The sequence below is a fragment of the Theropithecus gelada genome, chromosome 7b (genome assembly GCF_003255815.1).
Source record: "Theropithecus gelada isolate Dixy chromosome 7b, Tgel_1.0, whole genome shotgun sequence".
Taxonomy (NCBI): Eukaryota; Metazoa; Chordata; class Mammalia; order Primates; family Cercopithecidae; genus Theropithecus; species Theropithecus gelada.
The window spans coordinates 68,970,011-68,997,477 of NC_037675.1; the positions used below are offsets into that span (position 1 = coordinate 68,970,011).

General features: G+C 43.8%; 2 protein-coding genes across 6 annotated transcripts in view; one reads left to right on the forward strand and one right to left on the reverse strand.

Moving 5' to 3' along the window:
- Nucleotides 1-1,937, forward strand: part of PLEKHH1 (pleckstrin homology, MyTH4 and FERM domain containing H1) — a 56,284-nt gene extending 54,347 nt beyond the window's left edge. The window contains exon 32 of the mRNA XM_025391553.1: nt 36-1,937. The gene's annotated coding sequence lies outside the window, so the exon portion shown is untranslated. The remainder of the gene's footprint in view (nt 1-35) is intronic.
- On the reverse strand, nt 1,048-13,614 carry PIGH (phosphatidylinositol glycan anchor biosynthesis class H). 5 transcript variants are annotated; one of them, XM_025391556.1, is made up of 4 exons: nt 13,338-13,614; nt 6,808-7,017; nt 5,070-5,150; nt 1,048-2,573 (listed from the first exon to the last, which is right to left on the reverse strand). In XM_025391556.1, exons 1-4 carry the CDS (start codon nt 13,515-13,517, stop codon nt 2,481-2,483), a joined length of 564 nt encoding a protein of 187 aa, XP_025247341.1. In that variant the 5' UTR covers nt 13,518-13,614; the 3' UTR covers nt 1,048-2,480. The 5 variants fall into 5 exon arrangements, with proteins under 5 accessions (XP_025247341.1, XP_025247340.1, XP_025247343.1 ...); XM_025391555.1 differs by having other exon boundaries at nt 5,070-5,153; XM_025391557.1 differs by having other exon boundaries at nt 1,974-2,573; nt 5,070-5,153; nt 6,808-7,012; nt 13,338-13,601.
- Nucleotides 13,615-27,467: the final 13,853 nt, after the last annotated feature.

Below are 27,467 nucleotides of genomic sequence, written 5' to 3' on the forward strand. Positions count from 1 at the left end.
GCAAAGGCGTGATTTCGGCTCACTGCAACCTCTGCCTCCTGGGTTCAAGCAATTGTCCTGCCTCAGCCTCCTGAGTAGCTGGGATTACAGGTGTGTGCCACCATGCCCGGCTAATTTTTGTATTTTTAGTAGAGACGGGGTTTTACCATGTTGGCCAGGCTGGTCTCAAACTCCTGACCTCAGCTGATCCACCCACCTTGGCCTCTCAAAGTGCTAGGATTACAGACATGAGCCAACGTGCCCAGCCTGGAAGCTAATTTTTTAATATTGTATATGGTCTTATTTATACTTGAAGTTTTCTGAACGTCGCTAAACAGGATAGGACTAAAATTTCCAATTCTCCTACACTGTCAGAAGCCTAGAACTCACTAAACTGGGCTGCCTTGCCCAAATGGGAAAGGTGCTGGCAGAGCTGGAGAAAAAAGAATAGACTCACTTTTCCCCATTATTGGTATGTAGGCATTGGTACAGCCCCTTCTGTGGCAGTCTTTGCAGGATAACATGCTATCCCTGCTAAGATTCAAGCTGTTTCCCTCACACTGGACTGTAGGCCAAACCCAGTACCACACAATGTGCAAGCAAGGGCAGGGGGTAGGTCCAATCTGACCCCTCCCTGTCTCATTTTAACGACTGGACAGGGCTCAGTGAAGGCTGTGTTCACTATAGTGGGCCATCATTTGTTTCCTTGTTCTTGTAAAAGACCAAGCAAATGCACTCTGCTTTTTGCTGCTATAAGACTACCAAAAATGAGTCAGAAACACAGAACACTATTTCAGGCATGTGGGCCTGGATATGCTCCTTAAGACTTCTGGCAAACTTCTGCTGGGAATTAGTTTGAGGGTGAGGATACGTATGTGACACTTGCCCTAGCCTACGAGTAGCAGGTAAAAGAAAGTTTCTTTCCTCCTTTGCCTTACTGATAATACCATAATCCCCCTCAATTCAGACCTTCTGACTGAGTGCAGAGGAGACTAGACAGTCTCCTCTAGACAGGGTGTAGACACACCCTCCCTTAACAAAAACAAAATGAAAGAGTTCATACACTGATTTTCCAACATCTAAGAAGCTGAGTTTTATTTCCTAGCTCTAAGGCAGCCTTACTATCTGTCAATAAAGTGCTGAAAACTGTATATTTAGCAGTAGCACCCAAAACCAAGCCCTTAATCCCAACAATGTGTGTATATTGTGCACAGCAAAAACTGCGAGGCTGGAACTAGTTTATCTGAACATCTCAGCTGCTGTAAGCTTTTCCTCTCTCACCCTGTAAACTGACAAGCATGAGGAAAAAAGGAGCACATCCAATTCTCTGCCTCTTTTACATGTACTTGACTGTGCAAGGCAAGTAGTTTTACAGCCATTTCTGTTCACACCTTTCACCCCAGGATTTGGGGATCTAGCTGAGACATTTCTACCTCGAACAAGTCACATGTACCACAGGTTCCTGAATAATTCCTGCAGGGCTGGTGACAGACATAACAGCTCTGGTTTTATAATATCTTGGGTGTCTCTAAGGCCAATAAGAATAACATTATCTACCCAGAGAGTTTAAAAGAAAAGTAGGAGTCCGAAGGAAGGGTAAACAAGAATGGAGCTGTGTTCACACTGAATTTGGGATCAATCTATTTCCCCCACCCTCTCTCCTCCCCAACCCTTCAGGAATTCTCCTTTAGTTTATTAATTTTATACAGAAGAAACTGCCTTAGAAACAAAGGATTCAATAATTTGCTTATTTATTCTTTGTTAACATGAGAGTCCCGTGTCTGAAAACCAAAGTCAAATTTCTGTGTGGCCTTTTGTCTCATCCCTCTTGGCAAAAGTAGCTTTTGAACTGATTTTTAAAAATTGCTGAGTAACAGAAAAGTATTAATGTGCTTGATACCATGACTGAAATACCATGATCTTGTTTGTCAATAAAAAGCAGCTATCTGTGAATCAGGTAACTGTGTGTTTTGGAAGATCTGTTTATTAAGAGTAAATAAGCCCTGTACAGAACACAGGCGCTAGGTTGACAGACTCACCTTTTGTAGGACATTTCTTCCTGCTAACCAGTACGTGGAGGGCTTGGTTTTTTTTGTAACTTTACACAAGGGGTAATATTGGAAAATACACCTTGCTCAAGACATCTGACGTCAGTTTCCCATGGTTTTGCTTCACAAACATCAACAAAGTAAACCTGAACATGGTTAGCAATTTCACAAAGTGTTCTTTGCTGACATTACTTTTGACATACTGTGTCAAAATTCTTAAGGTCTCCCCTCCTTTGGTAAAGTAGGCAAAACTTTACAAGGAAAACACTACAGTACATGGAAATACACTGAGTTAGATTTTCAGTCACCTGCTCTATGGCTCTGAGATGCACTACACCGATAATGGTTCCCAGGACTGTGTCCACGTGATGGTTTAGAGTACAGAAAACCAGCCCCTATGGTTTAAGAGTCATCTCCCATGGAAGACAATGCTGGCCTTCTGAACGCTGGGGCTCATGGGCTTGTTGATGTGGCTTTCTGGTGTGCCAGGATCTCCTGGCAGCTCCTGTATACTTCAATCAAGCAGTCCAGCCGGGGCTTAGCACTCTGAATTCCAAAGGGGAGAAATGCAGAGTCAAAGTGAACATAAGGGAGTACAGTGGAGATGCATCAACTTGCAACTTTTTTTTGAGACAGAGTTTTGCTCTGTTGCCCAGGCTGGAGTGCAGTGGTACAATCTCGGCTCACTGCAACCTCTGCCTCCCAGGTTCAAGCAGTTCTCCTGCTTCAGCCTCCCGAGTAGCTGGGATTACAGGTGCTCGCCACCACACCCAGTGGCACAATCTCGGCTCACTGCAACCTCTGCATCCTAGGTTCAGATGATTCTTGTGTCTCAGCCTCCCTAATAGCTGTGACTACAGGCACGAACCACCATGCCCAGCTAATTTTTGTATTTTTAGTAGAGACAGGGTTTCACCATGTTGGCCAGGCTGCTCTTAAACTCCTGGCCTTAAGTGATCCGCCCACCTCGGCCTCCCAAAGTGCTGGGATTACAGGCTTGAGCCACGGTACTGGGCCCACATGCAACTTCAATCTGTCACCCACATAAAGGGGTATAAATGGCACAGCAGTGAGCTCAGGGAGTTAAGTTTAGGCCTCAGCACACCTTGCTGGGAAGAGTCCCAGCTAGGCTTACAGCCCAGCTTGTGAATTGTGTGAAGTGGGAGATCAAATGATAGCTTTTTCATCTGTCTAAGTTTCATGAACTCCATCTCTAAGAGTAAGCAAAGAGGAAAAACAAAATGGACCCTTGAGAAATGTCACACGTTATAAAATAGCCCTCAAAGACAAGAAGGGCAGTTTAATATGTAAATATTGAAAAATGTTTTGTACAATGAAATGTAATAACCAAAATTAAAAGAAAAACCACAGAATGGGAAAAATATATGTGAAAGTATATTTAATAAAAGTATACTACCTAAAATATATAAAGATTGTTAAAAATATATAAAAACAGGTACAAATACATAATATTCAGATTCTTCTTGACTAATAGAGAAGATAGGTAGTTTAAAATAAGAGGAAATACTGATAGGTAATACAAGGAAATATGAAAAGCCTATCATTTAAAGAGATACAAATTTACCTATTTAAAATGCCTTTACCTACATATTAAGCTAAAAAAGCTAAATCCACTATTAGCCAGGATGGTAGAAAAAGAAGTACAAAAGCCCCAAAGTATGGTAATGTTGTCCAATCTCTGGAGCCCCATCTTAAACACTAGAAATCTATAAAACTATTCATAAGCTTTAATAAAATAATTTTTAATTATAATGCAAAATAATATTTAACTTAGCTATCTTAAATCCTTTGTGAAAAAGGTCAGTGAGGCAGGGTTAACTATATACATAAATACGTGCATAAATACCTACCTCTAAAATAATTTACTTCGTAATTTATTATGTTTGTATAATTTATTATGTTTGTATAATTTTTGTTTTGTTTTTTGAGATGGATCTCTGTCACCCAGGCTGAGTACAGTGGCATGATCACAGTTCACTGCAGCCTTGACCTCCTGGGCTCAAGCAATCCTCTCACCTCAGCTTCCTGAGTAGCTGGGACCACAGATGTGTGCCACCACGCTCAGCTAATTTTGGTATTTTTTGTAGAGATGGGGGTTTTACCATGTTGCCCAGGCTGGTCTCGAACTCCTGAGCTCAAGCGATCTGCCTGCCTCAGCCTCCCAAAGTGTTGGGATTACAGGCGTGAGCCACTGCACCAGCTGATAAGTGTTTTTTTTTTTTTGTAAGAGCAAAACAAAAAACTCCAGGGAGGATTTTAAAAGGTGGCAAGAGTGGCTACATAAACTGACATTTCAATATATTATACAATATAGTTATTTAAAATAATAAATATAATGGCCTTTGTAGGACACATACATATTATTTACAAAGCAAGACACACAATAGCGTACAATGTGAGATCAATGACCTCTATCTAAAAAACTGTACATTAGTAGACTGACAGAGTCAAAGTAGATGAATAGTGATTTGTAGGCAGAGGTTGCTATATATTTGATTGTGCTCTTTAAAATGTGCATGAGGCCAGGTGTGCTGGCTCATGCTTGTAATCCCTACACTTTGGGAGGCTGAGGCAGGAGAATTGCTTGAACTCAGGAGTTCAAGATCAGCCTAGGCAATATGGCAAGACCTCATCTCTACTAAAAAGAAAAAAAAAAGTTAGCCAGGTGTGGTGGTACACACCTGTAGTCCCAAGTACTCAGGAGACTGAGGCAGGAGGATTTCTTGAGCCTAGGAGGCGGGGGCTGCAATGAGTGACGATCACACCACTGCACTCCAGCCTAGGTGACAAAGTGAGACTCTGTCTCATAAAATAAAATAAAATAAAATAATAAAATATGCATGAATAATATTTTTAAGGACTATATTTGCCTCAAGAGAGGAACTTCTCAAATAACTGAAATCCTAATTATCACTCAAAACAGCTGTCAGGTGTCTTCCAATACTCTGAAAAAAGGAATTTACATTCCCACTGAAAAGGTTGAGGATTAATTGGAGAACGGTAAAAGTGTTCTATGCTCACCTGGAAGACAGGTACTACTTGGGATATCCTATGTGGTTCCACTGGATCCTTCAATAAGATGCAGAGGTAGTAAATCACCTTCTGCTGTAAGAAAATAAATCAAATAGCAAAGTCTAAGTGAAACTCATTTTTTTTTTTTTTTTTTTTTTTTTTTTTTTTTTTTTTTTTTTTTTTTTTTTTTTTTTTNTTTTTTTTTTTTTTTTTTTTTTTTTTTTTTTTTTTTTTTTTTTTTTTAATTTATTTATTATTATTATACTGTAAGTTGTAGGGTACATGTGCATAACGTGCAGGTTTGTTACATATGTATACTTGTGCCTTGTTGGTGTGCTGCACCCATCAACTCGTCATTTACATCAGGTATAACTCCCAATGCAATCCCTCCCCCCGCCCCCCTCCCCATGATAGGCCCCGGTGTGTGATGTTCCCCTTCCCGAGTCCAAGTGATCTCATTGTTCAGTTCCCACCTATGAGTGAGAACATGCGGTGTTTGGTTTTCTGTTCTTGTGATAGTTTGCTAAGAATGATGGATTCCAGCTGCATCCATGTCCCTACAAAGGACACAAACTCATCCTTTTTTATGGCTGCATAGTATTCCATGGTGTATATATGCCACATTTTCTTAATCCAATCTGTCACTGATGGACATTTGGGTTGATTCCAAGTCTTTGTGAAACTCATTTTGCATTCCTTTTTTCTTTTTCTTTTTTTGAGACAGAGTCTCACTCTGTTGCCCAAGCTGGAGTACAGTGGCGCAATCTTGGCTCACTGCAACCTCCACCTCCCGGGTTCAAGCAATTCTCCTGCCTCAGCCTCCAAAGTAGCTGGGATTACAGGTGCTTGCCACCATGCCTGGCTAATTTTTTGTATTTTCAGTAGAGATGGGGTTTCACCATGTTGGCCAGGCTGGTCTGGAACTCCCGACCTCAGGTGATCCGCCCGCCTTGGCCTCCCAAAGTGCTGGGATTACAGGCGTAAGCCACTGCGCCTGGCCACATTCTTTTTTTCTAAGGGAAGGCTCAACGCTTTTTCACAAATGGTTAAGTAGTAGAACACTTGATAGCTTTTGAAGTGGGAGAAAAGTATATTCTTGTTCTTTAAATGAAAAAAGACAGGGCCAGGCATAGTGGCTCAAACCTGTAAACTGAACACTTGGGGAGGCCACAGCAGGAGGAGGGCTTGAGCCCAGGAATTCAAGACCAGCCTAGGCAACATAGTGAGACTCCATCTCTACAAAAAATAGAAAAAACGAGCTAAGCATGGTGGTGCGTGCCTGTAGTCCCAGCTACTCAGGAGGCTGAGGTGAGAGGATGGCTTGAGCCTGGGAAGTTGAGGCTGCAGTGAGCTGTGATTAAGCCACTACACTCCAGCCTGGGTAACAGACAGGGTCTCACAAAAAAAGAAAAAACAAAGAAAGAGAAGGAAAAAATGCCAGTGATAATTTTGGAGTTGGTCTTGAAGATAAAGTTGAAATGCTAATTCTCTATCCATGAAAACCTGCTGCATCTCTTTAAAAATAAGGAGATTTACCTTTTACATATAAGTCTCACTTTTATGGTTTATAGACATGGCAGCCAAAAAGAAAACTCTAGTACTATAAGTACTAGAGCAGAGGATCTTCATGTTTAATTCTGTGACATCAAGTACTTTAGGTATTAAGGCTCGGTATAGATCTGGGAACACCCCATGGGCTGGCTACCTCCTCCAGAGAGGACTGTAATACTGCCTTTTAAATACTTACCATGTAAATAGCCTCATTGATGACAATATCCTTGACCTTGCCCATTTCTATGAAGGTAGTGCTTTCTTTGCCTGAAGCATAAGATGAAGTCATCTGAATGCCAAGGGAATCAATGATTAACAGAGTCTCCTGATCAATCTTCACAAAATGGAGATAACCAAGCAGACCTAAGAGGGTGATGAAGATGGCAGCAGAGAGGATCATGCTGTTCTGAAGAGAGAGCCAGACACAGGCAGTAAGATTACCAAGTGGTACCAGTCAACTCCAGGCAAAGAGGAAAAAAGCCTTTCTTCTCTTGTCAGATGAGGGGAACATGCATGGAGGAAAAGGAAATTGCTTTTATTTGGGTTCTGAGGTGCTATAAAAGTATACAGTGAAACAGATCCAGACAACAAATGGATAGGTCTGGGGAAAACCTCCATCAGCAAAATGTCCACCATCATCACAGCAATCTCAGAAACTATTTTTTCCAAAATTCCAAATTAAGGGCCCAAATCAACTGAATGCAGTAGCTTGCACCTGTAATTCCAGCTACTAGGGAGACTGAGGCAGGAGGATCACTTGAGCCCAGGAATTCGAGGGTGCAGTGAGCTATGATCATACAACTGCACTCTAGCTTGGGTACCAAAATATGACACTGTATCTTTAAAAAAAGAAAGGACCCAGCCAGGCGTAGTGGCTCAAGCCTGTAATCCTAGCACTTCTGGAGGCCAAGGCAGGCGGATCACAAGGTCAAGAGATTGAGACCATCCTGGCCAACATGGTGAAACCTCGTCTCTACTAAAAATACAAAAATTAGCTGGGCGTGTGGCATGCGCCTCTAGTCCCAGCTACTCCGGAGGCTGAGGCAGGAGGATTACTTGAACTAGGGAGGTGGAGGTTGCAGTGAGCCGAGATCGCACCATTGCACTCCAGCCTGGGTGACAGAGTGAGACGTCTCCAAAAAAAAAAAAAAAAAAAGGACCCCAGATCTTTTCCTTTCACACTCCCTCAGCAGAATACAGGAGGGAGCTATGTCCTGATAAACCCATGCAAATGCATTTAATATTGAGTTCTAGCACTCAAATGAAAAACTAAAATTAAAAAGTATACTTAATACACCTATCAAGCATCAGAGCTTAGCCTAGCCTACCTTAAATGTGCTCAGAACACTTACATTAGCCTACAGTTGGGCAAATCATGTAACACAAAACCTGATTTTATAGTAACGTGTGGAAAATCTCACGTAATTTATTCAATGCTATACTTTAAAGTGAAAAACAATGTTTGTATGGGTACTTGCAGTATCGTGTGTATTGTTTCTGCATCATCCTAAAGTCAAAAAATCCTAAGTCAAACCATCATAAGTTGGGAACCATCTGTGTATATAGTGCAAAACCATAGACTGAACAATTATAAAGTGCTTAGTACAGTATAGCAAATACTACGGCTTGCCTAATAAACGGCCACCCACCAGCCCCAGTTGAACTGTGAGTGATCATGATTGGTTCCCACCCCTTCTGCCAATGGCTGGTTTAAAAATGGGCATGTGACACAACTCTGGCCAATGAGATGTGAGGGGAGATCTGCTGGAGGGGCTTCCGGAAAACATGAATTCATCTTTAAAAATCTACAGAAGAGACGTTCCCTTCATCATGAGGTTTAGATACCTGGAACTACTATGGCCTCTGCCAGACCTAGTGGAGAGCTAGTAGAGGACAACTAGAGGACGCTAAGGGTGGAAATGCAGTTTCTGCACTTGGAGGACCAGGTGGAGGACAAGTAGGGCACACTAAGGGTGTCAGCAGTAAGATGACAAGAGCTGGAATCAAATGAGTTTCTATGTGAACTCTGGAGCCCTCCTACCTTATGACTTCTTGTTAACAGAAAAGGTCCTGATCTCTTAAGGCTATTTTAGTTGTTCTGTGTTACTTACAGTTGACTAAGTGATGTGTTAAGGACTCAAAAAATGGTATATATTATTTATTCCCTTGATTCTAAGACAAATGTACAATCTTTAACATTTCTGAAGTTAAAATGTGTTGTCCTATTGGTGTGTGTTTCTTTCATGTGGCATTGTTTTATCTTTTTTCCCAGAAGCTTGCATTCATTCATTCATTCATTCATTCATTCGAGACAGAGTTTTGCTCATGTTTCCCTGACTGGAGTGCAGTGGTGTGATCTTGGCTCATTGCAACCTCCACCTCTTGGGTTTAAGCGATTCTCCAGCCTCAGCCCCCCTAGTAACTGGGATTACAGGCACCCGCCACCACGCCCAGCTAATTTTTTTTTGTATTTTTAGTAGAGACAGGGTTTCACTATGTTGGCCCGGCTGGTCTCGAACTCCTGACCTCAGGTGATCCACCCGCCTCAACCTCCCAAAGTGCTGGGATTACAGGCGTGAGCCATTGCACCCGGCAAAGCTGTGACTTAGAAGGCTGGCACAGGGAAAAAAATATTGATGACCTAGAATCAAAGAAATTTTGTAATTTTGGACTGCATTCCTTGAGGGCAGGAAGTGTCTTATTATTCTTTGCACTGACAAGACACTCTCCTTTATCTACCTCTAGTCAGGTTCCTCTAAGCTCTCTAGGCCCTGACCTTGACATCTCTGTTGGGCCTGCACTACCCACCCAGTTGTAGCAAGAATCTTGCTGAATCAGTTTAGAAAGAATTCCCACCCTTGGTATTTGATCAGCCTGGCCTGCCTTCAGCAAGAATCCTGTCAAGTCAGTTTAGCCAGAATCCCACCTTGCCCCTGATGTTTCCTTTGGGTAATTTTCTATCCACTGACTCCCACCCTGCTCCTTGGCTATAAATCTCCAGTTTTCCATGCTGTATTCAGAACTGAGGAAATTTGGAATTCTATACTGAAGTCTCTTTTCCCCTACTGTAGTAGTTCCTGAATAAAACCTGGTTTTTTACCACTTCAACCACTCACTAGCTCTGGTTTTCTTTGATGGTCTCTTTCTACTTCTTTATATTTAACCCATAGTGTTAGATCAGGGATCTGCAAATTATTTGGGCCTGTGGTCTGGTTTTGTCTGGCCCATCTTAAGCAAAGAATGATTTTTAAGTTTTCACAGGGTTGTAGAAAGAAAGAAAAGAATATTGTGAGACAGACCCCACAGAACCTGCTATATTTACTCTCTAGTCTTTTAATGAAAATGTTTGGGCCAGGCATTGTGGCTCACGCCTATAATCCCAACACTTTGGGAGGCCAACGCTGGGGGAATCGCTTGAGGCCAGGAGTTCAAGACCACCCTGGGCAACCCAGTGAGACCCTGTCTCTACAAAAAATACAAAAATTAGCCAGGTGTGGTGGCACATGTCTGTAGTCCTAGCTACTCAGGAGGCTGAGATAAGAGGATCGCTTGAGTACAGGAAACTGAGGCTGCAGTGAGGGGTATTCGTACCACTACACTCCAGCTTGAGCAACAGAGTGAGAAACTGTCTCAAAAAAAGGAAAGAAAGAAAAAGTTTGCTTATCTCTGTGCTAGATAATTATTTGTTGACTGATGAATGGAGGATTCAGTACTGGGTCTCTGATGATCCAGAAAGATCTAATTTTGAGTTAATTAATTGCACCGAATAAGCATTATGAAGAATGGAGAGGAATACAATTCAGCCCTGACCCTTATAGATTTATTAAAGGCAAGATTAATACACAGAAAATATTCTGGAGGACACTCTGATACTGACTATAAGTGCCAAAGGAAAAGTTAAAAAAAATAATAATAAAGAAAAAGAAAAAGACATTAAAGCACACAAGAATATATCCCATCACATCCAAGGAACTAGGATTTAATTGGTGCAGGGGAGGTGGTGGTTAGTGACCAATATAATTAGTTGAAAGGGAAGGGGGAAGAACATTCCAGGTTGGAATAAACAAGGGAACAACCTGGAACTTTAATAGAACTGTGAACTTAAAAACAAGAAGGAATGAAGGGATGAAGAACAGTAAATCCTTAAGGATTTGATCATGTCAGCTTTCCAATAAGAGCAATCCATGCCCTACTATCTGCATTTTTTTCAACTTCATTTTACTGTGTAGAATTGAAACAATTCAATATTCATTTGGGTTGGGGTTAAGCTGTATGTTTGAATGAATTCCTTCAATCAGATTTCTTCTCATTCCAGATATTCATTACTCTCATAAGCAGTTTTGAATAGGAAAGGTAAGAAATTTTGGCACACAGAGCCCTTAGAAAGTGTTGCAGTAGAGTTTAAAGGAAGATGTGGTCACTGAGTCCTGGGGTACTTGATGGGGGTAAGCAGAGTACACCAGGATGAGAGAGATAAGTACAGAAAGGACCTGGCACAAAAACAGATTTTTGTTTTTAAATTTTGCCTAAGACCAACTATACAATGGTATAAAGGAAAAGAAAGGGTCTCAGAGTCAGAAAGCCCTGGGTTGGAAGCCCAGATCTGCCATTTACCACTTTGAGACTTTGGATAACTCACCCCTCTTTGTGAGCTTTGGTTTTCTTCGTTCTAGGGCTAAAGTAAGGAATTCAGTAAAGCATCTGGCACTCAGTGGGCATTTAATAAATATCTATTTCCTCCTCCTCACATGACCACACACATAGGCTATAAGAACTCAGGCTAGGCTGGGCGCGGTGGCTCACGCCTGTAATCCCAGCACTTTGGGAGGCCGAGGTGGGAGGATCACAAGGTCAGGAGATCGAGACCATCCTGGCTAACACAGTGAAACCCTGGCTAACACAGTGAAACCCTGTCTCTACTAAAAATACAAAAAAATTAGCCGGGTGTGGTGGCGGGCGCCTGTAGTTCCAGCTATTCAGGAGACTGAGGCAGGAGAATGGCGTGAACCCAGGAGGTGGAGCTTGCAGTGAGCCGAAATCGCGCCACTGCACTCCAGCCTGGGCAACAAAGCGAGACTCTGTCTCAAAAAAAAAAAAAAAAAAAAAAAGAACTCAGGCTAGTACTAAAATTCAACTATACTGTAAATTAAATTTTAGGGGAGCTATCAACTTAATCATTTTAACGGACTTACGAATAAACTTTTTTCTTTCTTTTTTTTTGTAGCTGGCACTACAAGCGTGAGCCACCACGCCCAGCTAATTTTTGTGTTTTTCGTAAAGACGTGGTTTCACCATGTTGGCTAGGCTGGTATCGAACTCCTGACCTCAAGTGATCCGCCCGCCTCAGCATCCCAAAGTGCTGGGATTACAGGCGTGAGGTACAGCCCTTCGCCTGAACAAACATACAGTTTAGATACAGTTTCCTACAATTAGGGCAGTCTTAATTCTGCATATTTCTATGCTAAATTACCATGCTCTGAAACATGCTTTGACAGCAAAAAAGCTAATGGATGCAGTAATGGAAACAATATCCAAGTTACAGAAATAAATAGCCCTGCTGTACTTAGCTCTGATAAGATCACTTCTGGGATAATACATTCAATTCAGGCACTACATATGAAACTAGAACTCATCCTGAAAAGGGCAACTGGGATAATTCTTTTTATTTGAGAGCTGTCACAAAGTTACTGCATTTAACCCTCACGATATCATGAAGCTGGTATGGCAGGCATGAATTCTATATTAGAGATGTAGAAAATTGAGGCTCAAAGAAAACAGGAATGAATCTGGAAATTGAGTACAGATATCACACACGTCCAAAATTTCATAATCCTTTAGAAAGTACTTGAAATTGGGGAAGGGTTTGGGAGGACGGAGGGTTAAAAAACTGCCTTGAAAAACAGAGATTAGGCCGGGCGCGGTGGCTCAAGCCTGTAATCCCAGCACTTTGGGAGGCCGAGACGGGCGGATCACGAGGTCAGGAGATCAAGACCATCCTGGCTAACAGGGTGAAACCCCGTCTCTACTTAAAAAATACAAAAAACTAGCCGGGCGAGGTGGCGGGCGCCTGTAGTCCCAGCTACTCGGGAGGCTGAGGCAGGAGAATGGCGTAAACCCAGGAGGCGGAGCTTGCAGTGAGCTGAGATCTGGCCACTGCACTCCAGCCTGGGCGACAGAGCGAGACTCCGCCACAAAAAAAAAAAAAAAAGAAAAAGAAAAACAGAGATTAGGAAGAACTCTAACACTATCTATACACACGGATAAACACACACACTTGTGGAGGCAAAGACAGTTTGTGGAAGTCTACATAAAGTATTGTTAGCAGTACTACTTTGAGGAGCAGAAGTGATGGACAAGGAAGATTCACTTAAGAGTTCCCTGAACTCCTGGAATTAAATTACTGCGCGCCTATACTACATAGAACACATGGAAGTTAAAGTTTTATACCGTCGTGCAAGAACTAGATGTGTGCTGAGTGAACCCACCGAGCAGAGCACAGCCACGGAGAGGGAAGGTACTGTCCAGGAGCACACACTTCACTAAACGTCATTTAAAGAGCTGTCCAGCAGCGGAATGTCGTCCCCAGAACCCGTGAGTTCCCGCCCTTCTGTTCTATCATTGTAGGAGGGGCCGACCAGAGGTCCGGGCTCGACCAAAGATCCCAAAGACCCTCCCAAAGCCGAACCCCCCACCTTCGACCGCGGGGAGGGGCCGACTTGCCCTTACCTCGCAGAGGGTGAAGAGTCCGTAGGCCGCCAGCCACACAGTGCAGGTGACAGCGGTGAGCGAACGCAGCGAGAGCCGAGGGCAGCTGAGGCAGAATTCCCGGCAGGACGGGGAGTAGTAGCGGCGCTGCAGGGCCAGGCGGCCGCCGCAGATATCCGAAAAGCTCCGCTCATCCTCCATGACGCCCCGACTCGGCCGCCAGCACCGCACCGCGCGGCGCTCCACAGCGATCGCCCGCCCTAGGCGTCTCGCCCGCTCCAGACCCGCTTCCGGCAGTCGCGTCACCATGCCCCGCCCTAAGCCTGCGCAGCCTCAGTTGCGCGCCGAGAGCCCTGTGTGGGGCTGATGACTGTGCGTTCGTCCGGGCCGGCCTTGATCCGGCTTCTGTGATTGTCTTCGAACAAAGCCCGTCGAGGGCGATAGTTCAGCGGACGGATTAAAACCGTTTTTAGACCGGGCGCGTTGGCTCCCGCCTGTAGTCCAGCACTTTGAGAGGCCAAGGTGGGAGGATCGCTTGAGCCTGGGAGGTCGAGGTTGCAGTGAGCCGAGATCATGCCACTGCTCTCTAATCTGTGCGGCAGAGCAAGACCCTGTCTAAAAACAAGCAAATCCACAGTTTGTTTTTTGTTTTTGTTTTGAGATGGAATGGCGCGAACTCGGCTCACTGCAACCTCCGTCCCCCGGGTTCAAGCGATTATCCTGCCTCAGCCTTCTGAGTAGCTGGGATTACAGGCGTGCGCCACCATGCCCGGCTGATTTTTGGGTTTTTAGTAGAGACGGGGTTTCACCATGTTGGCCAGGTTGGTCTCGAACTCCTGACCCCAGGTGATCCGCCCGCCTCGGCCTCCCAAAGTACTGGGATTACAGGCGTGAGCCACCGCACCCAGCCCAAACCCACAGTTTTAATCACGCTGTTGCTTGGCAAGGTGATTTCTCTAAGCCGGAAAGACGCAAGAAGAGTCCATGGGTATTCATTCCACTTTTTTCCTGTGCCGGGTAGTTTGAGGTGCTGAGGATGCAGCAGTGAACGATGTTGATGACAGTCTCTGCCCTCAAGTAGCTTCCTTTCTAGTAGGAGACAATATGGAAATAACTTGAGAATATTGTTGGCAATACTATGCTGACTGGCAGGGATTGACTGAGGACTTTACATAGGGCAGTCATGGGAAGTCTCTAAGAGGACACTGGAGTTACAAAGGGTGAGGAACCAGACAGGACTGAAGGAGCTCTGGAGGAGGAATTTGCCAGAAAGGAAGACCAGGAAAGACAAACCCCTCGAAATTGGAACAAACTTGGCTTAATGAAATAATCAAAAGGCCAGAAAGGTTGATATGTGAGGAAAACAGTTGGAAATGGGGGAGGTAGGTAGGGGTCAGATCCAAGAGGGTCTTGTACGGAGTTTGGATTTCACTGCCTGAGAGTTCTGTCTCCCAAATGACTGCTTGGACCGTGGTAGACAGGCAAGACCTGGCTGGGAATTAAGTAGGAGCGGGAGATGCAGATGGAATTGATAATAAATTTACTGAACTCATGCGTAATAGTGGTGTATGGGTTCCATTTTTACTTCTGATGTGACCCAGGATTGGCTGTGTGGACTGTCAAAACACTGGTGATGGGCTGCGTGTAGTGGCTCATGACTGTAATCTCACACTTTGGGAGGCTGAGGAGGGCAGATCACTTGGGTCAGGAGTTCAAGATCAGCCTAGCCAACATGGTGAAACCCCATCTCTACTAAAAATACAAAAAAAAATTAGCTGGGCATGGTGGAGCGTCCCTCCCCTAACACATGGAGGTTACAGTTTGACATGAGATTTGGGTAGGCACACAGAGCCAAACCACATCACCCCTTTTACTATTGCATATATCATGTGTTTTATAATTTAAAAAGTGATATTTGCTTATTGTGGAAAATTTGAAAAATGCAGAAAAGAAAAAAATGTAAACCACCCATATTTCCATCACTCAGATATAAGTACTGTTAATGTTTTGGGGAAGCCTGTAGTCCTGGAGTTCTTAACTTGGGCTCCATGGATAGAATCAGTGTGTCATTTTTAGTTTCATTAACTTCTAATTAAAATTTAACATTTCTTTTGATTATTAATATAGGCAACAAACTAGTATTAGAGCTTGTGATTTTTGTCACTGACAGAAATCACAGATATTTTCTTTTCACAATAATTGTTTCAAAATATCATTTCTAGTCATTGCTACTTCAGAATTGCAGTAATTATTAAACGCATCACTAGCTATTATTATTTAATGTGTCAATAAAGAGAAACATCACTGTAACACGTTTTTAAAATATTTTGATAACCATATTTTAATATAGTTGATTTTCTTAGAAGTCCTATGTAGTTATACATTTTAAAGTATTATTATAATAAGGGGTCCATTCGTTTCACCAGACTTCCAGAGGGTCTACAATACGAAAGGTACCTGTACAGGCTAAGAAGTTTCTTTTCTTTTTCTTTCTTCCTGGTTTTTTTTCTCTTTTTTTCTTTTTCTTTTCTTTTTTTTTTTTTTTTTGAGACAAGGTCTTGCTCTGTCACCCAAAGTTGAGTGCTGCAGTGGTACAGTCACGGCTCACTACAGTCTCAACTTCCTGGGCTCAAGAGATCCTCCCACCTCAGCCCCCCAAGTATCTAGGGCTATAGGCACACTTTACCACATCAGGCTAATTTTTGCATGTTTTGTAGAGATGGCATGTCACTATGTTTCCCAGGCTATTTTCAAACTCCTGGGCTCAGTTGATCCTTCGGCCTCAGCCTCCCAAAGAGTTGGAATTACAGGCATGAGTCACCATGCCCAGCAGGCCAAGAAGTTTTACAATTATAGAGTCATAGAAAGAAAAAGGCCAAATGTACTTAATTTTAAAAAAATATTCAATTATTAGGAATAAATACTGTGGTAATACAAGATCTCTAAAATTCTTTTTCTTTTTAGAGAGAGGGTCTTGCTCTGTTACTCAGGCTGGAGTGTAGTGGTATAATCATAACTCATTGTAACCTTGAATGCCTGGGTTCAAGCATTCCTCTTGCCTTGGCCTCCTAAAATGCTGGGATTGCAAGCGTGAACCACTGTGCCCAGTCACTAAAATCCTTATTACTACTTTGTGGGTTTTTTTGTTTGTTTGTTTGTTTAAGAAGGAGTTTTGCTCTTGTTGCCCAGGCTGGAGTGCAATAGTACAATCTCAGCTCACCACAACCTCCGCATCTCAGGTTCAAGCGATTCTCCTGCTGAGCTCAGCCTCCCAAGCAGCTGGGATTATAGGCATGCACCACCATGCCCGGCTAATTTTCTGTTTTTAGTAGGGACGGGGTTTCTCCATGTTGGTCAGGCTGGTCTCAAACTCCTGACCTCAGGTGATCTGCCCACCTTGACCTCTCAAAGTGCTGGGATTACAGGCGTGAGCCACCACGCCTGGCCTTTGTTTTTTGTTCTTTTGAGACAGTCTCGCTCTGTCGCCTAGGCTGGAGTGCAGTAGCACAATCTCTACTCACTCCAACCTCCACCTCCTGGGTTCAAGCGATTCTTGTGCCTCAGCCTCCCAAGTAGCTGGGATTACAGGCACAAGGGTTTTAGCTTTCTTACTGGGATGGATAGGCAAAGGTATGTCTGTTCCACCTTTCAGAAGTGGAAGTCTCCTCATCTGTCCATTTAAGGAAATTTTTTAAATTGAGGTATATCCTCCAAGCAGTAAAACACAGTCTGTGACTTACTTTTCCATACTCTAATGGTGTCTTTTGATGAACAGAGGTTTTAATTTTCATAAAGTCCAATTTATCAGTCTTGTCTTTTATGGCTAGTGTACAATATTTTGTCTGGTTTAGGAAGCTTTGCCTGTCTTGTGGGCATGGTGGCTCATGCCTGTAATCCCAGCACTTTGAGAGGCTGAGCAAGGAAGATTGTTTGAGCTCAGGAGTTCCAGACCATGCTGGGCAACATAGCGAGACTCTGACTCTACCAAAAAAAAAAAAAAAACTGCACATGGTGGCCCAGCTACTAGGTACTAGGGAGGCTCAGGCAGAAGGGTTGCTTGAGCCTAGGGCGTCGACGCTGCAGTAAGCTATGATCAAGCCACTGCATTCCAGCCTGGGTGACAGAGTAAGACCCTGTGTCAAAGGAAAAAAAAAAAAAAAAAAAAACTTTGCCTATCTTTCTTTCCCTAGAAGCGTAATTATTTTACCTTTCATATTTAAGCCAATGATCCATTTTGAACTAATTTTTGTTTGTAGAGGTTAAGGGTAATTTTTCTTCCCAGCATCATGTGTTGAAAAGACTACCCTTTCCCCCCAGTTGTGATGGTGCCTTTGTTGTAAATAAGCAACCACATATTTGTCGATCTATTTCCACACCCTCTATTATGTTCTGTTGTTCTATTTTGTCTTCCCTTATGCTAATAGCAACCTGTCTCAATTACTGTAGCTCTACAGTAGGTCTTGATTTCTCATTCTGTTAAGTCTTTCCATTTTGTACCTTTTCTTCAAAATTGTATTGGCTATTCTAGGGCTTCTGTATTTTCACCAAAAATTTTGCCTGGATTGTACTGAATCTATAGTCAATTTAAGGGAGAATTGACACCTTAACTATGCTACATGTTCCAATCCATGAACCTGGCATCTCTCCATTTATTGAAGTCTTCTCTAATTTCTTTTAGCAATGCTTAACAATTATTTGCACATCTTTCATTAGACTTCATTTGTAGGTATTTGATGTTTTCTGATATTCTTTTTTTTTTTTTTTAATTTTTATTTTTTGAGACGGAGTCTTGCTCTGTCGCCCAGGCTGGAGTGCAGTGGCCGGATCTCAGCTCACTGCAAGCTCCGCCTCCCGGGTTCATGCCATTCTCCTGCCTCAGCCTCCCGAGTAGCTGGAACTACAGGCGCCCGCCACCTCGCCCGGCTAGTTTTTTGTATTTTTCAGTAGAGACGGGGTTTCACTGTGTTAGCCAGGATGGTCTTGATCTCCTGACCTCGTGATCCGCCTGTCTCGGCCTCCCAAAGTGCTGGGATTACAGGCTTGATGTTTTCTGATATTCTTATAAATGATGTACGTTAAAAATTTTATTACCTCTCCGTTTTTATTTATTTATTTTTAGAGACAGCATCTCACTCTGTCACCCAGGCTAGAGTCCATTGGCACAAATATCAGCTCACTATAACTTCAAATTCCTGGGCTCAAGGTATTCTCCCACCTTGGCCTCCCAAAGTGCTGGGCTTACAGACATGAGCCATTGTGCCCAGCCTTGCCACTCTCTCTTTAGTAAGGTATGTTTGGTATTTACCTAACATCAAATTGAAATTTTATAAAACAAAATACATCCATAATCCTGCCACCTAAGTATTCTTTACAAAAGCTCCTATGTCATATAAAATTTGTATTAAATAAATTTATATGCTTCTCTCATATTAATTTTTTTTATACATAGTCTCGCTGTGTTACCCAGGCTGGAGTGCAGTGGTGCAATCTTGGCTCACTGCAACCTCCACCTCCGGGGCTCAAGCAATCCTCCCACCTCAGCCTCCCCAGTAGCTGGGACTACAGGTGCGCACCACCATGTCAGGCTAATTTTTGTATTTTTAATAGAGGTGAGGTTTCACCATGTTACCCAGGTCAGTCTCAAGCAACCTGCCTGCCTCGGCCTCCTAAAGTGCTGGGATTGCAGATGTCAGCCACTGTACCTAGCTGATTAATATGTTTTCTTGTATATTTTTTCTCATGTTGATGTGTGCTTTGTTGTCAGCCATTAACACAGCAATGAAAAAAAAAATACTTATTTTTCCCCGACATTAATCTACCATAGTTTGCTTACTGTCACCCTGTTGTTCTAATAGCTAGTGAAAATGGCTAGTAATTGTTACAAGTGAGGACAAATGACAGTGGGAAAAAAATAGAAGAAAGGAAACATAGAAAGAAATCTATTGGCAGAATCTGATATAGCGCAGAAAGTAGTGTTGTTGTTGTTGTTTTTTTTCATGAAGTCACATCTCCATCTTGTGACTTTCTAAAACAGTAGAGCTTAGTATTTTCAACTTTAGGAACACACCTGGCTTTTATGTGGACTGTTCCTCTTCCCTTGTAATATCAGGATACTTTTTGTTCTTGTGCACTAAAGGTTTTTGAATGTACTAAACCAAGCTTGTGAGAAAGTTTAGATAAAAGATGGATCTAATTTGATGGGCATAGGTTTTACAAATAGGTTCAATTAGACTATAACAGCCTCAGTTCAGTTTCATGATTTTGATCAAGCCACAACTGTGTAGGCTTGGAAATAAGTTACCTTTATGTAACTATTTTTTAATGAAGATTTCAAAGGAAAGGTACTTTGGTTTTTGTTGGTTTTTTGTTGTTGTCATTTTTGAGATGGAGTTTCGCTCTTGTTGCTCAGGCTGGAGTGCAGTGGTGTCATCTTGGCTCACTGCAACCTCCGCCTTCTGGTTTCAAGCGATTCTCCTGCCTCAGCCTCCCGAGTAGCTGGGACTACAGGCACGCGCCACCACACCCAGCTAATTTGTTGTATTTTTTAGTAGAGACGGAGGTTTCACCATCTTTGCCAGGATGGTCTCGATCTCTTGACCTCGTGATCTTGTGATCTGCCCACCTTGGCCCCCCAAAGTGCTGGGATTACAGGCGTGAGCCACCCTGCCTGGCCAAGAGCTCTGAGTTTTAAAAACCCTGATATATTGAAAGTGTGGGCAGTAAACCAGCAGCAGTGGCTCGGTGCTTGTTCGAAATGCAGATTCTTGGGTCTCACACCAAACCTATAGACTCAATCTGAGTTTTAGCAAAATTCTCAGGTGATACTCTTAGACATTAAAATTTGAGAAGTACTGAAAGATATAACTCTTAATACCGGATTCTCTACCCTGCTGCATAGTACAATCAGCTGGGGAGCTCTTAAAAACTACTACACCTGGGTCCATCCCAGGTAATTAAATCAGAATGGGCAGTGAGGGAAGGAGAACATGAACGTGAGTTTTGTTTGTTTGTGTTTGTTTTTGTTTTTTGAGACGGAGTCTCGCTCTGTCACCAGGCTGGAGTGCGGTGGCGCGATATCGGCTCACTGCAACCTCCGCCTCCCAGGTTCCAGAGATTCTCCTACCTCAGCCTCCCAAGAAGCCAGGACTACAGGCGCCCGCCACCAGGGCCAGCTAATGTTTGTATTTTTAGTAGAGACGGGGTTTCATCATGTTGGCCAGGATAGTCTTGATCTCTTGACCTCGTGATCCACCCGCCTCTGCCTCCCAAAGTGCTGGAATTACAGGCGTGAGCCACCACGCCCGACCTGGACATGAGTATTTTTAAAAAGCTCCCAAGTTATTTTTAGGGAGCTGCCAGAGTTAAGCACTCTTGGGAGATAATCTTTCCCTCTGCCATCCTAGGTTCTAATGTTAGAGGCCTGTGAATTAACTGACAATAGACTTTAATAGGAGAAAATGTTAATTTACCTACTGGGGTGTTGTGTAGTACAGTGTAACTCTGAATAGTCAGAGATAAAGGTATCCAGTAGGGCCTTTGTATTTGTCGATTCTGTATCCATGAATTCAACCCACCAAGGGTGGCAAATATTCAGAGAGCTGGTTTGGTGGCTCACACCTATAATCTCAGCCCTTTGGGAGGCTGAGGCAGGAGGATTGCTTGAGCCCAGGAGTTTGAGACCAGCCTGGGCAACAAAGTGAAACCCCTGTCTCTACAAAAAATCAAAAAAATTAGCTGGGTGTTGTGGCACGTGCCTACTGTCCCAGCTACACAGGAGGCTGAGGCAGCAGGATCCCTTGAGCCCAGGATGACAAGACTGCAGTGAGCCATGTTCATGCCAATGCACTCCAGCCTGGGTGAGACCCTGTCTCGAAAAAAAAAGAAAAAGAGAAAAAAAAATGTCTACTGAACTTGCATAGACTTTTTTCTTGCCATTATTCCCTGAACAATACAGGATAATGGCTATTTACATATAATGTACATTGTATTAGGTATAAGAAGTAGACTAGAGATGATTTAAAGTATACAGGCGGATTGCATAGGCTATATGCAAACACGATGCCATTTTATATCGGGAACTTAAGCGTCTGTAGATTTTGGTATCTGAGGGAGGTCCTGGAACCAATCCCCAACTAATATAGAGGGACAACTGTATATATCACCTTAAACAAAAGGAGGGAGGTTTAGGGCTTCAATGGGAATGTATGGAAGATTCTACCGGGTTTTTTGATACCAAATGACGCTGAATTAGGACTTTCTGGTGCTAAGTCTCAGTCTTTTCCTAATCAGGAAACTTCCTCACAGGAAACCTCAGAAATTTATTTGTCACAGTCCTGGAGGCTGGGAAGTCCAGGATCATGTTGCCTGCAGATTTGGTGTCTGGTGATAGCCCGTTTCACAGATGACACATTCTTGCTGTGTCCTCACATGTTACAAGGGGCAAGGCAGCTCTCTGGGCACTTTTTTACAAGAGCACAGAATAGAAAACAACAAAACAAAACACAGTTTCATTCTCCTGTTGTTTCTTACAACACGGAAAACTTCTGTGACCAAGTGTGTGGGGGGTTTTCCCCATACACCAAGCAAGCAATTCTGACACTGTCCACTTGGAAGTCACGTCAGATCCTACAGAACTTGTCGACAGCTCAGTCCCACAAAAGCGCCCCCGACTTGAGACATCAATCGCAAGCCCAAGCTTCTGGAACTTCCCACCAACCAGCTATTAATTGGCATTCCCACAACGCTCCTTTTGGGTTCAGTTAATTTCCTATAAACTCTGTCTTTGCTGCAACTCCCGCTGTTCTCAGTGGTTTTTTTCAGGGCAGCATGCAAAAAAACCAGTCAGGCTGTGACACCTGTGCCACTGTTCATGAAGGCTCACAGAACTCAGGGAAACACTTTACTTATGCTTACTGGTTTATTATAATGCATATTTTAAAGGATACAAATGAATAGCCAGATGAAGAGATACATAGAGGGAAGTCTGGGAAGGTCCCGAGTTCAGGCGCTTTTGTCCCATGGAGTTGGGGTGCACTGCCTTCCCTGTACTCCATATGTAGAAGTCCGCTGAACTCAGTCCTTTTGGGTTTATATATGGAGGCTTCATTGTGTAGGTCTGATTGATTAAATTACTGGTCATTGGTGGCCAACTCAGCCTTCAGCCCCTCTTCCCCTTCCTGAAGGTGTGTGTGTGTTGGGGGCGGGGTGGGGGTATGAATTTCAAGCCCCTGAGCACATGGTTTCTTCTCCTGGTAACCAGCCCCTAATCCTGTGGTTACCTAGGGACTTTACAAAACTCACCGCCTTAACATAAATTTAGGTGTGGTTGAAAGGGGCTCATTATAAATAACAAGAGCCTTTCACCTTTATTGCTCTAGAGTTGTTTCAGGAACCAAAGACAAAAGGCCAAATATTTTAACAAAACGTTCTTGAGGAGGAAAAGGCGAAGGGGATGGGGATCCGCTAGGGGCTGGCACTAACGGGACTGGTAGCTCCAGCTTTCAGAGTAGAGGAGTTTCTTGGCCCTGGAGAAAGGGCGAGTCCCAACAAGGCCCCTGGAAGCGCTGTGAGATTGAGAGGGACAGGCTTCCCTAGTGCGCCCGGTCCCTTCCTTTCGACCTTGGGAGGGATGAAGGGAATGAGGGGAGGAGAAGGGCCAACGGAGAAGGCAGAATGGCTAGTCAAGGGCCGCTTGGGTGCTGCTTTTCCCCAGGGCTGCCTCCACTCCTGTGGTTGCTTCGAGGGTTGCCAGCTGGGGGCAGAGGTGCCAGCCTATGGTCCAGCACCATGCTGTTGAATGGCTATTCAAGGATCCACATTCCCTGAGAAACCACCTTTGCAGAATTTTAAGTAATGAAATATAACATGACTGACCCCATTTTGCTTCTAGTCTTGCAGACTAAATTGTTTTGGGGTTTTTGTTGTTGTTTTGTTTTTGTCTTGTTTTTGTATATTCTAGTGCAGAGACCAAGATAACTATAAGAGGAATTTAGTTTATAGCTAAACTTTGAGGCAAGGAGAACTGACCCCCCCTCCTTGCTTGGAGATTGAAGCCACATTCATATGACATGGTTACAATTATGGTAGGGGTTTGAACTTTGCTGAAGAATTGTGGTGGGGCTTGAACATAGTTAAAGAATGAGCTGCTATTGCTCCCTCTGTTTTCTGTAAGTTGCTTACTGCCCCAAAGTCACATAATGGGGGTCTCAAGATTGATAACTTCCTCAACTACTCCTATAGATGACCTCACTATTGTGAAACCTAAAGACCTGGTCTTGGAGATCCTTTTCAGGTTTAGCATTTCAGTAGATCAAGAGAGGCCGTCTGGTCCTGAGACCACCCACGCTTCCTGGGAACTGACTCAGCTGTGCAAAGACAGTTTTAGAGGCCCCTGTGATTCTATCCCCAACCAATCAATTGTTTCAGTTGCCCAGCTCCCTGACTCCCAAAGTACCCTTAAAAAACCCTAGCCTCCAAATTCTTGGAGAGAGGAATTTGAGAAATTTCTCCCTGTTCTCACTTGGCTTGACCCTGCAATTATTAATTAAACTCTTTCTTTGCCACAACTTCTGCTGTTCTCAATGTTTTTTTTTTCAGGGCAGCAGGCAAGAAGAACCCGTCAGACTGTGATACCTGTGCCACTTGCTCATGAAGGGCCACCAGCTGCTGGAGCCGTATCTGATGGTGAGTGTGGACGAGGTGAATGTGGGCCACACTAGCACCAATGGAGGACCAACAAACCCATGTACAATGAGGCGCTCTACACTAATGCCACTGATGGCAGCCATCGTCCATGAGATGCCCCTGGGCTATGACCACTTCATGTAAACATGTACCCTGTAATTATTTATTTATTTATTGAGATGGAGTTTCACACTGTCGCCCAGGCTGGAGTGCAGTGGTGCCATCTTGGCTCATTGCAACCTCCACCTCCCAGCCAGGTTCAAGTGATTCTCCAGCCTCATCCTCGCAAGTAGCTGGGACTACAGGCATGCGCCACCACATCTGGCTAATTTTTTTTTTTTTTTTAAGTAGAGACGGGGTTTCACCATATTGGCCAGGCTGGTCTCGAACTCCTGAACTCAGGTGATCCGCCTGCCTCAGCCTCCCAAAGTGCTGGGAATACAGGCGTGAGCCACTGCACCTGGCCACATGTACCCTGTAATTCTATCACTGGTAAAATGAGTTCTTTCCCTACTTTGTGTCAGCCGCAAAGAAAGAACAACCAATGGGAAAAACAAAAGGCAAGCAGGTTTTATTTCTGGCCATGAATAGAGAGCTCTTGCTCTAAAGCAATGTTCTCCAACCTTTTTGACAGCAGGAAGCAGTTTCATGGAAGACAATTTTTCCACAGACCAGGGTGTAGGGGATGGTTTTGGGATGATTTAAGTGCATTACATTTATTGTGCACTTTATTGCTATTATTATTACACTGCAATATATAATGAAATAATTATACAACTCACCATAATGTAGAATCAGTGGGAGCCCTGAGCTTGTTTTCCTGCAACTAAATGGTCCCATCTGTGGGTGATGGGAGACAGTGACAGATCATCAGGCATTAAATTCTCATAAGGAGTGTGCAGCCTAGATCCCTCACATGCATAGTTCACAATAGGGTCCACGCTCCCAGGAGAATCTAATGCCGCTGCTGATCTGACAGGAGGCAGAGCTCAGGCAGTAATGCCAGCAATGGGGAGTGGCTGTAAATACCGATGAAGCTTCACTCGCTTGCTTGCCCACCTGCTACTCACCTCCTGCTATGCAACTTGGTTCCTAACAGACCACAGGCCAGTACCAGTCAATGGCCCGGGGGTTGGGTACCCCTGCTCTAAAGACACCTTCTCCCAGAGCCATGGGAAACTGGGGAATTTTATGGAGTTAGATGTGGGAAGGGGAGGTATGTAAACACGTGCTGGGAGCCCAAGATCATCAACATGCATCTTCATACAATGCATGTTCAGAAAATGGTGGGGATTTTCTTCTATGGGTGGGATTTTGATATTATAATGATATCTTAATGATCTAAAGGTAACAAGGAGCTTCCAGTTCTGGTTGGCACCAGTTTTGCACCAGCCTTATTTTCCTCTGGTAATTGATGAAGGGTTCTGAAGCTCCTGTGGCTTCTTGGGCCATCTGGAGTTCTTTAAGCAAAGTACCTTCAGATAAAAAGACTAGAAAAACACTGTTAAGGAAAAAAAAAAAAAAGAGCTTTCACAGCTGTTTATGGTTTAAGAAAATAGGCTGGGTGCGGTTGTTCATACCTGTAATCACAGCACTTTGGGGGGCCAAGCCAGGCAGATCACTGGAGGCCAGGAGTCCAAGACCAGCCTGGCCAATGTGGTGAGACCACCCCCTCCGCCATCTTACTAAAAACACATACAAAAAATTAGCCAGCCGTGGTGGCTTGCACCTGTAATCCCAGCTACTCGGGAGGCTGAGGCACAAGAATCTCTTGAACCCAGGAGGTGGAGGTTACAGGGAGCCGAGATCGCACCACTGCACGCCTGGGTGACAGAGGGAGACTCTGTCTCAAAAAAGAAAGAAAATAATGAGCTTTCCCAGCTATATTTCTAGGGCTGCCCTGGTAGCAATTCCAGTGTGGACTAAAAGGAAGAAGCTGAGGCAAAATTAATGTAACTAGAGAATTTATTTGGACCAAGCTTGAGGATTGCAACACAGGAGCACAGATTCAAAAGATTGCTCTGAGCTTTTTTTTTTTTTTCTTTTCACTGGGAGCGGCTGTGCACGGCCAGCATGGCCAACACCTTGAACACCTTACAAGGCTTGGTGAATCGGCAGCCAGAGGGGAAAGTAACTGTGGTCATAACCCTGATAGGGCAGGGCATGGTGGCTCAAGCCTGTAATCCCAGGTACTTAGGAGGCTGAGGTGAGAGGATTATCTGAGACCAGGAGTTCAAGACCAGCCTGAGCAACATGGTGAGATCCTGTCTCTAAAATAAAAATTAGCCAGGAGTGGTGGTGCATGCCTGTGCTTCCAGCTACTTGGAAGGCTGAGGTGGAGGATTTCTTGAGCCAGGAGTTCAAGGCTGCAGTGAGCTATGATCGTACCACTGCACTCCAGCTTGAGTGACAGAATGAGACCCTGTCTCCAAACCCAACCCCTCCCCACCAATAAAACAGATCAATGGAAACAAGATTATTCTCACATACCTGAGGCAGCCCACCTACTGCTCTTACTGCAGGAAGTTTATCTGGGGAGTATTTGGGAAACAGGGTTATCAATGCCAGGTGTGCACCTGTGTTGCCCATAAACACTGCCATCATGTAACCATTACAGTCTGTATTTGCCAAAACGATATTAACCAAGAAGATTCAAAGATTGCCAGAGGTTCAGAATCAACATCTCACACAAGTGCAGCATCCACAACACCTGTAGTCCCAGCTACTCAGGAGGCTGAGGTGGGAGGATTGCGTGAGTCCAGGAGGTCAAGGTTGCTGTCAGCTGTGATTGTGCCACTGTACTCCAGCCTGTAATAATTTAACTACATAAATTATATTAAAACCAAAGATAATATAGACTCCAGACTTATCACTGCCTAATTATTTTACGTCTTCCTATTATTTATGTCCTTGAGGTTCTTTGTGTTGATTGTATCTGTATGGTAGAAATATTGTATAATGAGCACCTCTTCCCAACTCCATGTTCAGTGACATCACAATGGGAGCTCATAAATAGGAAGTATTTACACCACAGAAATCAGCAAACCTGACAATTGCATCTTACTTATTCCCACTCCCTCACAGTTCCCCACCCCACAACTCCCAGCAACCTATTAAGGGATAGAGTGTGTGTTGGCAGCCATGCAATTAAAGGAAAGAGGCCAAATCCCTAGATTTTCCTACAGAGGAAGAAGAAAAATGGAGCAAACTGGTTTAAACCTGAGGAGGGATCCTAGAGCGATGCACTAACGGTACAAGTTTTTTTTTTTTTTTTTGAGACGGAGTCTCGCTCTGTAGCCCAGGCTGGAGTGCAGTGGCCGGATCTCAGCTCACTGCAAGCTCCGCCTCCCGGGTTCACGCCATTCTCCGGCCTCAGCCTCCCGAGTAGCTGGGACTACAGGCGCCCGCCACCTCGCCCGGCTATTTTTTGTATTTCTTAGTAGAGACGGGGTTTCACCGTGTTAGCCA

Excerpts from the sequence above, each read along its gene's own strand:
- PIGH (XM_025391555.1), bottom strand. The coding sequence starts at position 13,517 with ATGGAGGATGAGCGGAGCTTTTCGGATATCTGCGGCGGCCGCCTGGCC. Across the intron at positions 7,018-13,337 it reads GACTCTTCACCCTCTGCGAG|AACAGCATGATCCTCTCTGC; the intron begins GTAAGGGCAAGT and ends CTCTCTCTTCAG. Across the intron at positions 5,154-6,807 it reads TCAATGAGGCTATTTACATG|CAGAAGGTGATTTACTACCT; the intron begins GTAAGTATTTAA and ends ATTTTCTTACAG.